This window comes from Oncorhynchus kisutch, linkage group LG14 (genome assembly GCF_002021735.2).
Source record: "Oncorhynchus kisutch isolate 150728-3 linkage group LG14, Okis_V2, whole genome shotgun sequence".
Lineage (NCBI taxonomy): Eukaryota > Metazoa > Chordata > Actinopteri > Salmoniformes > Salmonidae > Oncorhynchus > Oncorhynchus kisutch.
The window spans coordinates 40,630,746-40,644,920 of record NC_034187.2 but is presented as its reverse complement, the minus strand read 5'-3'; the positions used below and the strand labels follow the sequence as shown (position 1 = coordinate 40,644,920).

The following is a 14,175-nucleotide window of genomic DNA, read 5'->3' as shown; positions in this document are numbered from 1 at the left end:
TGCATCTGACAATATTGCTTTTTAATGAGAATTAATTTGAGCGAGTGTTCTTTTGTTCCGTTTTCGTACCTGAACCCCCGTTCACAAGTGAAGTGACAAAGAAACGGACAAAAGAAGCGTATGACAGTTGTAGAAATATACGGTGCACATTCCCAAATGACACAGACAGGTGAAAAAATAATAATGACTTGCGGTTAGTCATTTAATGGGTCAAAAAAAGGTAGCGTAGAGAGAGGTTGGCTCAAGTTAGGATGAGTTGGGGAGGGGGAAGAAAGGGTTGGGGGGGTGAGTTAGTGATGTTGGGTCTTCGCGGCGGTGTCCATCCAGCTAGTTGAGCATGCAGGACTCGTAGGTGGGCACCATGTATTTGATGTTGATGAAGGCGTCCTCACCCCCGTAGCGCTCAAACACCTCCAAGGTCTCCTGGATCAGGTCTCCGATGTTCTCCCTCTTCTGCTGGCTGTAGTCGATGCCGTCTCCTGAGTTGACTGTGGAGATAGAGAGGGAGGCGAGGTGTTAGGTCATTGTCTGAGATCTATGCATGTACACACACACACACACACACACACACACACACACACACACACACACACACACACACACACACACACACACACACACACACACACACACACACACACACACACACACACACACACACACACATCTACACACACACACACACACACACACACACACACACACACACACACACACACACACACACACACACACACACACACACACACAGAGAGAGATACAGTAGGTGTTATGGGCTGGGAGGGGAGAAACAGTGAGCATTGTTGTCACGGCAGCAGGACTCCCTCTAAGAGAGTGATACAGAAATACATTTCACCAGGCCACGCTAAATCTGATGCCGAAGCTAATGAGATGTTTCAAACACAATGCTGCCCACTGAATTCAATTTGCATTTCTTTCCACCTATCTCTCTCTCTTTCTCTCTCTCTCTCACACACACACACACACACACACACACACACACACACACACACACACACACACACACACACACACACACACACACACACACACACACACACACACACACACACACACACACACACACACACACTCTCTCTTCTCTCTCCTGCGCTGGCTCTCTAGCACAAATGTAACACCATGACCGAAAGCATGATGAACCTGTAGCGTACAGCAATGTAAAGCACATGTGCGTGATGTTTTTGCATACCAATTGTCCTTTGTTAAAGGTTATTTATCTATCGTGGTTTTGTTCCAAACTGGGCATGCTCAGTGACCTGAGGCATAGTGGTGTTCCCAAGGCAGCCGAGCGCGTGTGTGTGTGAATATAAGGTGAGCCCGCATTGCCTGTATGTCTGTTTATCTCTCTCTCTCTGTCTCTGTCAGATTCTACTGGGAGTCAGCAGAGGAGCGACAGCACTACCACAATCTCTCACCCTCCTTGTATATATGTAAGGCCCATTGTGGTCCAGTGACAAGGAGGCCATAGAGCACAGCCATAAAACTGTCCCTGAGGAAGATGTGTGTGTGTGTGTGTGTGTTGTGTTGTCGGGGTAGACAGGGGATAGAGAATATAAAACACACACAGCCCACTGACACAAAAAAACAGGGACTAGCTACAGTACATTACACTGGAGCCTGACTGCTATTACTGCAAATGGTAGAGCTACACACTCACACACACACACACACACACACACACACACACACACACACACACACACACACACACACACACACACACACACACACACACACACACACACACACACACACACACACACACACACACACACACACACACACACACACACACACCTTGCTGTCTACCAGAAAAGAGTGGAAACTTGTTGTCAAAAAACCTTCCTGAAGTGTCCTTCCACCCCCAGATGCTCCCATCCCTCCCGCCCCCTCCCCTCCCCCCAAAACAGCCTCTGATTGATACTGTAACTTTATCAGGCCACTGCAAACTGCCAATCTCCTGCTGCCGCATGAGACACTGAGCAGAGCTTTTCTAAGGGAGTTCAATCAGGAAGGAATGAAACCCACACAGACAGATACAATCAGCCTCTGGTGGTTGGTTGTAGGCAAATGATATGGTACAAGGATTCACGAACGTTTCACGTTTCACTTGCCAAAAAGACATTTGGAGAGTTGTTCTTTAACACGCAAGTATGCACTCCCAAAGGCCAACACACAGTCTCACACACACGCACGCACGCACGCGCACACACACACACACACACACACACACACACACACACACACACACACACACACACACACACACACACACACACACACACACACACACACACACACACACACACACACACACACACACACACACACACACACAGTGCAGGTATCCCTCCCTTTGTCATGGCAGAAGGGAGAGTTTCAGTATTTGATGTAGACAGGAGTGATTTGTGATTCAGAACATATAGAAATATCATGGGAACACATTGACCTCCCACTAGACACTGAAAGAGATAGGCACTCCACCTGAGAGTGAGAGAGAGAACGAAAACAAGAAAGAGAGAGAGAGGAAGCCTACCTGCCTGTTCTTCCCGTTTCAAGTGGGACCCCTCGTGCACCTCGCTCACAAGCCCAATTAGGACTGAAGAGAAGCTCTGAAAAGCCTTCTCTCACTCCCTCTCTTCCCCTTTTCTTTCTCCTCAATCTTTCTGTTCTCACCTCTCTGCTAGCTGCTCGTTAAAACCCAAATAGGGCTAGTCACATAAAAAGAAGCCTGATAAGCGTTAACTGTTTGGCAAACCTAGAACTCCGTAGCCTGATAGGCTGATAGGACTCTGTGTTCTGTGTGTTTCTCTAAAGGTTTGGGCTCATTCCTCATCTCTCTTTCTTCCCTCTTTTTATAAACTTTTAGTTTGATACATTTTTAATACATGATGCAGTAAGTAGGCTGCCTGTGGTACAGGTTGTGGATGGTGCCAAAGGGAGAATACAGTATAGTATAGCCTAAAACCCTTTTAATTAACCTTCAGAGGCTAGAGTAACGGTTTCCCAGTCTAGCTAGGAAAAATTGCTTCGCTGCCATTCTATCCAAGTCCACGCATTCAGCTTTGCAAAGACGATGGAACAAAATGACTAAGGAGGAAGCGTCTCCTGCCAAAGTCCGGAGACGCTTGTGCAACTGATTGATGGCCAATAGTACTGGACAAGGTTATAGCCTACTAGAGGCAACAGATGTAAAGGCAGAATACGGAGCCATAATATCCCTCCTTGTTCTCTCTCTGTGTGTGTGTGTGTGTGAAACTTTGTGTGTGTCAGAGGCCTAACGGCCTAGCCGGTCTCTCGCACTTTATAAAGTAATTCTAAGGGCTCAAGCTGGGCCGGAGGACCATAAAAGCTTAATAGGATGCAAAACTGGAAAATGGGAGCAAAGCACTGTAGTAAAATCTGTCCCCAAAGCCCATGAGACCGGTAAAGGAAGTGTATGGATGAACAACCGATAGAATGTGTGTGTGTGTATGCGTGTGTGTGCGTGCATCCGTGCATGCATGCAAGGGTTGGAGAGTAACGGATTACATGTGAGGGATCAGAACAACAAAAAACAGTAACTGTAATCCATTACGTTACCAGCAAAAATATTGTAATCAGATTACAGGTACTTTTGAGAAACTAGATGATTACTTCGAAGGATTACTTTTAAAACAATCTTTGACACTTCTCTGTCTTCTCAATGACATTCAAATCAGCATTGAAAAAAAGGCACAAGTTTAAGTTTGTTCCATCTGAGTGAGTCTAACCACAAGTCAGAGACCACTATGATGACACACCAAATGTGTTTGATGGATTGCGGGAAAAGAGCAGGAATCGGCTTTTGTAGGATACAGTCCAGGCTGTGTCTTCCAATGGTACGACTGCTGTCGGCATCCAAAGATAATCCAACTTGAATAAACACTCTGAGGTAAGGATGACAGCGGTGGTATAGTCTACGGCAATACGGATATCACTTATTAATGATATCTATATTGAGCATTGATGTGAATCACACTAATGCTCTCATTGAGCTATTTGCACCTTACGGATTGTGGTTGTTGTGGATGGCTGTTCACAAATCTAAATGTGTATTTGAAACCAATAATGGTTTAATTCAAGAATGTTAAGCTGCCTATCAATCATTGTCTTTGAAACCAGTGGACAGCCAGTGAAAAATGCACTCTTGCAACAGCTGCAAAGTGCAGATCCCAGCCTATGGAATAGATGTAATTCATGCTGGTAAAAAATACAAATCCATAGGCCTAATGGACACATGCTCAAAGGAGCACACTTTTGAAAGACTTTTGTGGACTTATATAGTACCAGTCAACCTGAAAGGCCGCTCAGCAAGGAAGAAGCCACTGCTCCAAAACTGCCATAAAAAGGCCAGACTACAATTTGCAACTGCAAATTCTGTGGATATATATTGAAGCAACATCTCAAGACATTAAAGCTTGGTCGCAAATGGGTCTTCCAAATGGACAATGATCCCAAGCATACCTCCAAAGTTGTGTCAAAATTGCTTAAGGACAACAAAGTCAAGGTATTGGAGTGGCCGTCACAAGTCCCTGACCTCAATCCTATAGAAAATTTGTGGGCAGAACTGAAAAAGCGTGTGCGAGCAAGGAGGCCTACAAACCTGACTCAGTTACACCAGCTCTGTCAGGAGGAATGGGCCAAAATTCACCCAACTTATTGTGGGAAGCTTGTGGAAGGCCACCCGAAACGTTTGACCCAAGTTAAACAATTTAAAGGCAATGCTACCTAATACTTATTGAAAGTATGTAAACCTCTGATCCACTGGGAATGTGATAAAATAAATAAAAGCTGAAATAAATCATTCTCTCTACTATTATTCTGACATTTCACATTCTTAAAATAAAGTGGTGATCCTAACAGACCTAAGACAGGGAATTTTTACTAGGATTAAATATCAGGAATTGTGAAAAACAGAGTTTAAATGTATTTGGCTAAGGTGTATGTAAACCTCCGTCTTCAACTGTACATACTGAGATCATGTGACAAATCATGTGACACTTAGATTGCACACAGGTGGACTTTATTTAACATAATTACATGACTTCTGAAGGTAATTGGTTGCACCAGATCTTATTTAGGGGCTTCATAGCAAAGGGGTGTCACATTCTGACCTTAGTTATTTTGTTATGTCTTTGTTTTAGTATGGTCAGGGCGTGAGTTGGTGGGTTGTCTAGGTTAGTTTTTCTATGATTTGCTATTTCTGTATTTGGCCTGGTATGGTTCTCAATCAGAGGCAGCTGTCAATCGTTGTCCCTGATTGAGAACCATATTTAGGGAGCCTGTTTTCTATTGTGTTTCGTGGGTGATTGTTTTCTGTTGTGTGTCTGCACCAGCCAGAACTGTTTTCGGTCGTTTCTCTTTGATATTTTTGTTATTTCCGTGTTCATTTGAATAAATATGGACACATACCACGCTGCGCATTGGTCCTCCTCTTCTCCTTCATACGACAACCGTTACAATATGCACGCAAAACTTTTCCGTTTAGAATTTTTAGAATTTCTTGAAACAAGTCATTATTTTAATTTCACTTCACCAATTTGGACTATTTTGTGTAGGTCCATTACATGAAATCCAAATAAAAATCTATTTAAATTACAGGTTTTAATGAAACAAAATAGGAAAAACGCCAAAGGGGGTGAATACTTTTGCAAGGCACCGTAAATAGCACTTTTCCGTAATGCTCGGTGACTGCCATTCCATGAGCACAGCATTTATTTTTCAACTCGAATCAATGAGCCCAATCAGTCCTCCGTGACAAGAAAATCAATCAACAGAGAAGGGCTGGCCTATAAATCCTTAGTTTTGGGGTTATGCTCAGGTAAAACAATTTGGCTGATCTATACTTCCATATTTCTTGAAGATCAAGGGGTATAACATTTATTGGAATGACTGGAATCCTGATAGACTTTAATCGTCATCATTTAATCGTATTATTATATGTAGTAGAAAGTGATGGGTTAGAAGAAGCCTACATAACCAACCCATAAAGTAAAATGTTACATTAATAGGGCCAGCTATGGAAACTTTAACATTGATTTAGCCTTTAATAGATGTCGTTCAATTGGTAACATACATTGTGTCTTCTTCCAATGCCTCTTAAGGGGAAAATAATCTAAAAGTAACTGAATGTAATCAGACTACATTACTGAGTTTGGGCAATCCAAAAGTTACGTTAGTGATTACAATTCTGGACAGGTAACTAGTAACTGTAACGGATTACATTTAGAAAGTAACCTACCAACCCTGCATGCATGTGTGTGCTAATGTGCGCAAGAGCATTTCTGACACTGATCAGAACCAGACCGCTCTTTAAATTACAAAGAGGGAAAGTCCAATGCTTTGGCCCATGTTAGCAACAATTTACATATTCTCCAACAACCGTATGCACTCAGCAACACACTCTGAGAAAATGTTCTATATTCATGCTGTAGGCCTATATCTCTGACTCTTGAACTCATAATGGTATTTTCTTAAAAAAAAATACCATACAGCCCACCATACAGGCTCTCCCCACCTACCAGCTAACCCAAATCTTTTATAGCAGCACAAAAACAGAAAAAGAAACACAGGCATTTGAGCAATACAATTACATAAAAACTAAAGCAGAGGAGGGTGAGGAGAGAGTACTATGTTGTTGTGGCGTAGTTTGCGAGGTGGACTCTCTCTCTCTCTCTGCAGCTGTGGCATGTGTGTGGAGGCTAGTAGGGGGCTGAAGGGCCAGAGGCCAGGCCCAGAGAGGGACTCTCTATTAGTGGAGACATTTTCCAGCTGACATGGAGGAGGGGGTGGTGGCAGCCTGAGTGACACAATGGGGAGCGGGGGAGGCTGTCCCCTGGCACAGACACAAGGGATCCTGGGTAATAAGACAAGGCTACGGCGCAACAACTGAGGTTCATGTATATTTCAGCCATGGTCCACTTATATGTTACGTCCCAAATGGCACCCTATTCCCTTTATGGTGCACTATATTTAACCAGGCCCCATAGGGCTCTGGTCGAAAGAAGTGCACAACAGTGCACTATAAATGGATTAGGGTGCCATTTGGGATGCAGACCCGTCACAAAAGTGTTTGGAGGCATGCAGCATCAAAGGGGGGTGAAGGAGAAATTTGAAATGATTCTCAATATTTAAAGAGGTAAAAAGAGTGTGTTTAGCGACGGGCGGGGGGGTGATGGGGTGTTAAAGCTCTTTGTGCAAATGTCCTTCAGGAAAACTTTTACTTTCTCCCCCTCTCTAGGCAGACAATTTTTTTTTTTAAACAATACCTATATATAAGAAAAGAAAGGAAGAAAAGAGAAGGAAAGCGGGAGTTGGCTTGGCAGTGCTTTGAGGGAGATGGGCAGTTGATACGGAGTGCCATGGTAACTCCCACACAGCCTGCGTCCCGATTGGCACCCTTTTCCTTTTATAATGCACTACTTATGACCAAGGCCCACAGACAGGGCTCTGGTCATAAGTAGTGCACTATAGAAGGAATGGGGTGCCATTTGGTATGCATCCACAATCTGGGGGGATTTCAAGGGGAGTGTCATTTGACAAATCAGCTCGATGGTAAAAAGAGGTGGAGAGAAAATGTGTCCTTCTGTTTCTGTCCTTCATATCAAATCCCTGGGATTGGGCGCACAGGAGTTTGGTGGCACCTTAATTGGGGAGGACGGGCTCGTGGTAATGGCTGGAGCGGAATGTATCAAATACATCAAACACATGGTTTCCAGGTGTTTGATGCCATTCCATTTGCGCCGTTCCAGCCATTACTATGAGCCGTTCTCCCCTCAGCAGCCTCCTGTGATTGAGTGGTTCTTAGCAGACAGGGACTAGGTGAGGAGGTGAAGAGGTGGGAAGATGTGGTGGCTGTGAGGCTAGCTCTCTCCACCTCTCTCCCCTCTCTTCCCCAGCCAGATCGCTCAAGATTGACTTCGAAATTGTCCTGGAAATTCCTTCAAAATCAGCCACTAGGGGCAACGGTGAAAGCTATTACCATCAAGTAGGCTTGGGTTTTGCTGTGGCTTTATGGATGGGGGTGGCAGATAAGTGTAATCCCATGACTATGGATCCAAAAGTCGCAAATTCAATCCCAGTGGTATTCACTCGATGATTTTTAAATATTTATTTTTACCAGAGGTTGGAACCTAAATTATTTTCCAATTGTTTCATTCTGAACAGAACCACTATTTTTTTTAGTTCTGGTCCACTTTTCCGAGCAGCAAAATACAATTCTGAACCGGTTCTAACAACAACAAAAAAGGTACTGGTTTATATTGCTCCTTTCTGTTCCTTTTTTAACCTGTGAAATCAACACTTTTTCACATTTAGCTCATTAAATTAATACACCAATCAGTGCGGATAGAGCAGGCAAGCTAGTTGTTTACATGCGTGATCGACAGATAATTGTAGCCTATGGTGCAAGATGGGACTACAGTATGGATCACTTTCGACCCCAGGTTCTGTTCCTTGAAAAATGTTGTTATTTTCCGGTTTTTGGTTCTGCTCCAACCCCTGGTTTTAACCTTATCCCAAGCCTTAACTTAGCCATTTGAGAAACTTAATGTTTTAACCCAAAAACTTTAACCCTTAACTTTAAAAAAAATCACACAAACAGCTATGAAAACTCTGTCAGAATCAAATCAGGACAGTCATTATTAATACTAACTGACTTTATTGTCCCCGTGGGGAAATTTTGTCTTGTTATGACATGCATTATCTGAATTAGGTCCACAGAATTATACCTAGGAGAAGCGGCTGCTATGGAGCAACATTGAATGTCCTTTGAGCTAAGAAGCTTGAGCTAGCTAACGTTAGCTAACAAGCTTGTGTGTGCAGAGCGGCACCCAAATTAAAAACACACATGTTAATCCATTCTTCTCGAGCAAATAAAAAATATCTCCCTATCTTCTGAATCACGCTTTTTAACGTCAGCACAGTAGCCTATGTTTCTGGAGGGGGAGGTGCAGGTAGCTTAAACACACACAGAAAAAAAGGCCTGGAACGTAAAATAACGTTATTAACCAGTTCCCATGCTTTTAAAATAACGGTTCTGTTCCGATACAGTATGGATCACTTTCGACCCCGGTTCTGTTCCTTGAAAAATGTTGTTATTTTCCGTTTTTTTGGTTCTGTAACCTTATCCCAAGTCTTAACTTAGCCATTTGGGAAACTTAATGTTTTAACCCTTAACTTAAAGGCCAAGTACAGTCAACATTCAGTTTTCCTCACTGCTTCGAAGTGCTAGCTGTGCCACCAGAGACTGTAGGTTCGCGCCCAGGCTCTGTCGCAGCCGGCAGCGCCTGGGAGGTCCGTGGGGCGACGCACAATTGGCCTAGCGTCGTCCAGGTTAGGGAGGGTTTGGCTGGTAGGGATATCCTTGTCTCATCGCGCACTAGCGACTCCTGTGGCGGGCCGGGCGCAGTGCACGCTTACCAGGTCGCCAGGTGCATGGTGTTTCCTCCGACACATTGGTGCCCCTGGCTTCCGGGTTGAATACGTGCTGTGTTAAGAAGCAGTGCGGCTTGGTTGGGTTGTGTTTCGGGGGACGCATGGCTTTTGACCTTCGTCTCTCACGAGCCCATATGGGAGTTGTAGAGATGAGACAAGATAGTAACTACTAACAATTGAATACCACGAAATTGGGGAGAAAAAGGGGTAACATTTAAATTTACGTCATATTATGTCATATTGTACAACAGCTGAGTAAACTAACACTGTAAAAGTGTGAGAACATTTGATCAGTTTATATCCTGATAGTTGCTGGTTGAAAATACAATATACACAGCAGGTTTGCAGAGGTAGACACAATTTTATTTTACCCTATCCAAAACCTTAAAGGAGAAGTTTACCCAAAATACAGAAATTCCCAAACTAGTCCAGCAGAGTTTGCCCTCTCCCCCTGTAGTGCTGTACTGAAACAGCTGCAAAAACGGGTCAAGTGACTCGTGACGTTTGCTGGCCTCGCTCTGCTCCGCTGCCAGTGAATTCATGATTAAGAAATCCGCGAAATCCGTGAAATGTGACAAACAAAAACCCACAAATTCTGACAAACTCCAAGCATTGATTATGCAAGAATGGGCTGTCATCAGTCAGGATGTGGCCCAGAAGTTAACTGACAGCATGCCAGGGCGGATTGCAGAGGTCTTGAAAAAGAAGGGTCAACACTGCAAATATTGACTCTTTACATCAACTTCATGTAATTGTCAATAAAAGCCTTTGACACTTATGAAATGCTTGTAATTGTACTTCAGTATTCCATAGTAATATCTGACAAAAATATCTAAAGACACTGAAGCAGCAAACTTTGTGAGAATCAATATTTGTGTCATTCTCAAAACTTTTGGCCACGTATGTAACTGTATGTAAACTTCCGACTTCAACTGTAGAAATAGGCAGGGATAGAAATTAAACTAGCCCGCTAGCCTGTGGCTTGTACTTTTCAGACTGGGCTAATAGAAAAACTGCCAAACTAGCCTACCAGGGAAATGTTCTCTTTTCAAATATTGCATGGCACAAATTTTGGACACGGGCTAGTAAGAATTGCAGTCTACTACCCAGCTGGCCAGTGTCCAAAATCCTTGCATATACTGTAGGCCTCGGTGATGTACAGGATAACGTATCTTCCCTATGCATTTATGACAAGGGGGTTGAAGAGACAATAGTGTCACCTTACATTGCAGAATAGAATAAAACAAAAAAGTGTTGCGGAATTCTGCTCGCTATTCTTCATAATCCTAATTCCCCATGACTGATGTGTTGGCTAGACATGGTTAATTAGCATGACAACATTTCAGGCTTTGAACTGCTGTATAACAATGATTGAAATAAGTTAAACAAGTTAAATAAAAAATAATAAATAAATAAATAAATAAAAAAACCTGGCCCCTGGGACCACCTAGGGTATATGATTGGCCATTGTCTGGTCGATTGTGTAGCCTATTTGTAAACTCTCCCCCTATAATTAATTTTAGCGCCATGAAAATGTATTAGATGTTAAAAAAATTGTATAACATGACTTGTGTGTTAGGATGGAAGTTTTTATTTGTCAATACACAACACAATAACACATAGGCATATATCCAATACTAGATCAACTTCCTCCCCCTTTCACAATTCATAGTGTATGTATCATGAACTTCCATTGTGTCACAAGTAACTGAGGTACATTTCCCTATCTGAATCACAGGTTCTGGCCTCAATTGATTGGTCTTCAAAGGACCAAACAACAGCAAGCTCATCTGGCACCCATGTAAATAATGGATATTTTCACACCTTTTCCCAATGTCTGATGTGTTGGCTTGCCATGGTTAATTAGTATGACCACGTTTCAACCTGTGAACTGCCTGTCTCCTAGAACCACCTAGAGTAATTGAATATCTATTGTGCATTCATTTGACAACATGCTTTGAGAGTACATTCAGCATCTATGTGTAATAATTTCACATTGATCTTTTAATTTAAATGGGTAAGAGTAAAGCTCTTTTTAATGTTTAATAATATGGTCGATCTCCTGAGTCCATGGGCTTTGCAGCTGTGTCCAGACCTCCAGATGAACCAGAAAGGGTCCCTGAGTCTTCGGTAAGTAATCCAGAATGTACAGTGCCTTGCGAAAGTATTCGGCCCCCTTGAACTTTGTGACCTTTTGCCACATTTCAGGCTTCAAACATAAAGATATAAAACTGTATTTTTTTGTGAAGAATCAACAACAAGAGGGACACAATCATGAAGTGGAATGACATTTATTGGATATTTCAAACCTTTTTAACAAATCAAAAACTGAAAAATTGGGCGTGCAAAATTATTCAGCCCCTTTACTTTCAGTGCAGCAAACTCTCTCCAGAAGTTCAGTGAGGATCTCTGAATGATCCAATGTTGACCTAAATGACTAATGATGATAACTACAATCCACCTGTGTGTAATCAAGTCTCCGTATAAATGCACCTGCACTGTGATAGTCTCAGAGGTCCGTTAAAAGCGCAGAGAGCATCATGAAGAACAAGGAACACACCAGGCAGGTCCGAGATACTGTTGTGAAGAAGTTTAAAGCCGGATTTGGATACAAAAAGATTTCCCAAGCTTTAAACATCCCAAGGAGTACTGTGCAAGTGATAATATTGAAATGGAAGGAGTATCAGACCACTGCAAATCTACAAAGACCTGGCCGTCCCTCTAAACTTTCAGCTCATACAAGGAGAAGACTGATCAGAGATGCAGCCAAGAGGCCCATGATCACTCTGGATGAACTGCAGAGATCTACAGCTGAGGTGGGAGACTCTGTCCATAGGACAACAATCAGTCGTATATTGCACAAATCTGGCCTTTATGGAAGAGTGGCAAGAAGAAAGCCATTTGTTAAAGATATCCATAAAAAGTGTCGTTTAAAGTTTGCCACAAGCCACCTGGGAGACACACCAAACATGTGGAAGAAGGTGCTCTGGTCAGATGAAACCAAAATTGAACTTTTTGGCAACAATGCAAAACGTTATGTTTGGCGTAAAAGCAACACAGCTCATCACCCTGAACACACCATCCCCACTGTCAAACATGGTGGTGGCAGCATCATGGTTTGGGCCTGCTTTTCTTCAGCAGGGACAGGGAAGATGGTTAAAATTGATGGGAAGGTGGATGGAGCCAAATACAGGACCATTCTGGAAGAAAACCTGATGGAGTCTGCAAAAGACCTGAGACTGGGACGGAGATTTGTCTTCCAACAAGACAATGATCCAAAACATAAAGCAAAATCTACAATGGAATGGTTCAAAAATAAACATATCCAGGTGTTAGAATGGCCAAGTCAAAGTCCAGACCTGAATCCAATCGAGAATCTGTGGAAAGAACAGAAAACTGCTGTTCACAAATGCTCTCCATCCACTGAGCTCGAGCTGTTTTGCAAGGAGGAATGGGAAAAAATGTCAGTCTCTCGATGTGCAAAACTGATAGAGACATACCCCAAGCGACTTACAGCTGTAATCGCAGCAAAAGGTGGCGCTACAAAGTATTAACTTAAGGGGGCTGAATAATTTTGCACGCCCAATTTTTCAGTTTTTGGTTTGTTAAAAAAGTTTGAAATATCCAATAAATGTCGTTCCACTTCATGATTGTGTCCCACTTGTTGTTGATTCTTCACAAAAAAATACAGTTTTATATCTTTATGTTTGAAGCCTGAAATGTGGCAAAAGGTCGCAAAGTTCAAGGGGGCCGAATACTTTCGCAAGGCACTGTATATTATTTTCTATGATTCCATATATCAAAGTGTTATTCAGTATGTCATTTTTCTTTCATTTTAGAACGCTTCGATCATTTTGTGTATTGTCTTTCGAAGGAGGATCAGGGAAATAGATCTCAGCAACAGCAGCCTCCTTCACCTTTTCCTACACAACATCCCCAGTCTTCACCTTCCCAGCTGGACACCAGTTTTAGCTCCCCTGATGATGACGAGGACCACAAACCACTACATAACCCCCCAACATTCACGAGCTCAAGTTGCAACTTCTTCAGAGCTGTTCACTGGTGCCACTTTCACTAACATAAAGGACTGGGCTGAACAATGCAATATACAGTTCCCTGCACGATCAACATTCTTCGCACTACAGTCCTCTTACTTCCTACTGTTAATACATCAGGATTAAAGACTGAAGCAGAAAACAAAATGTTCACTATGGTCCGGGATGGAAATGCTGGGAAGGCAGTCCACAATTGTGCTGATAGTCCTGGCTATTCCACTAAATATACAACATACGGTGCCTTGCAAAAGTATTCTTCCCCTTTGGCGTTTTTCCTATTTTGTTGCATTACAACCTCTAATTTAAATGGATTTTTATTTGGGTTTCATGTAATGGACATACACAAAATAGTCCAAATTGGTGAAGTGAAATGAAAAACATTACTACAAAATGAAAAATGGAAAAGTGGTGCGTGCATATGTATTCATCCCCTTTGCTATGAAGACCCTAAATAAGATGTGGTGCAACCAATTACCTTCAGAAGTCACATAATTAGTTAAATAAAGTCCACCTGTGTGCAATCTAAATGTCAGATGGTCTCAGTATATATTCACCTGTTCTGAAAGGCCCCAGAGTCTGCAACACCACTAAGCAAGGGGCACCACCGTGAAGACCAAGGAGCCCTCCAAACAGGTCAGGGATA

General features: G+C 42.7%; 1 protein-coding gene across 1 annotated transcript in view; it reads right to left on the bottom strand.

The window, feature by feature from the left end:
- pacrg (PARK2 co-regulated) overlaps positions 1 to 14,175 on the bottom strand; it is a 248,082-nt gene continuing 233,907 nt past the window's right edge. The window contains exon 5 of the mRNA XM_020500838.2: positions 1 to 488. Coding sequence (XP_020356427.1) covers positions 328 to 488 — 161 coding nt within the window. The 3' untranslated portion in view covers positions 1 to 327. The remainder of the gene's footprint in view (positions 489 to 14,175) is intronic.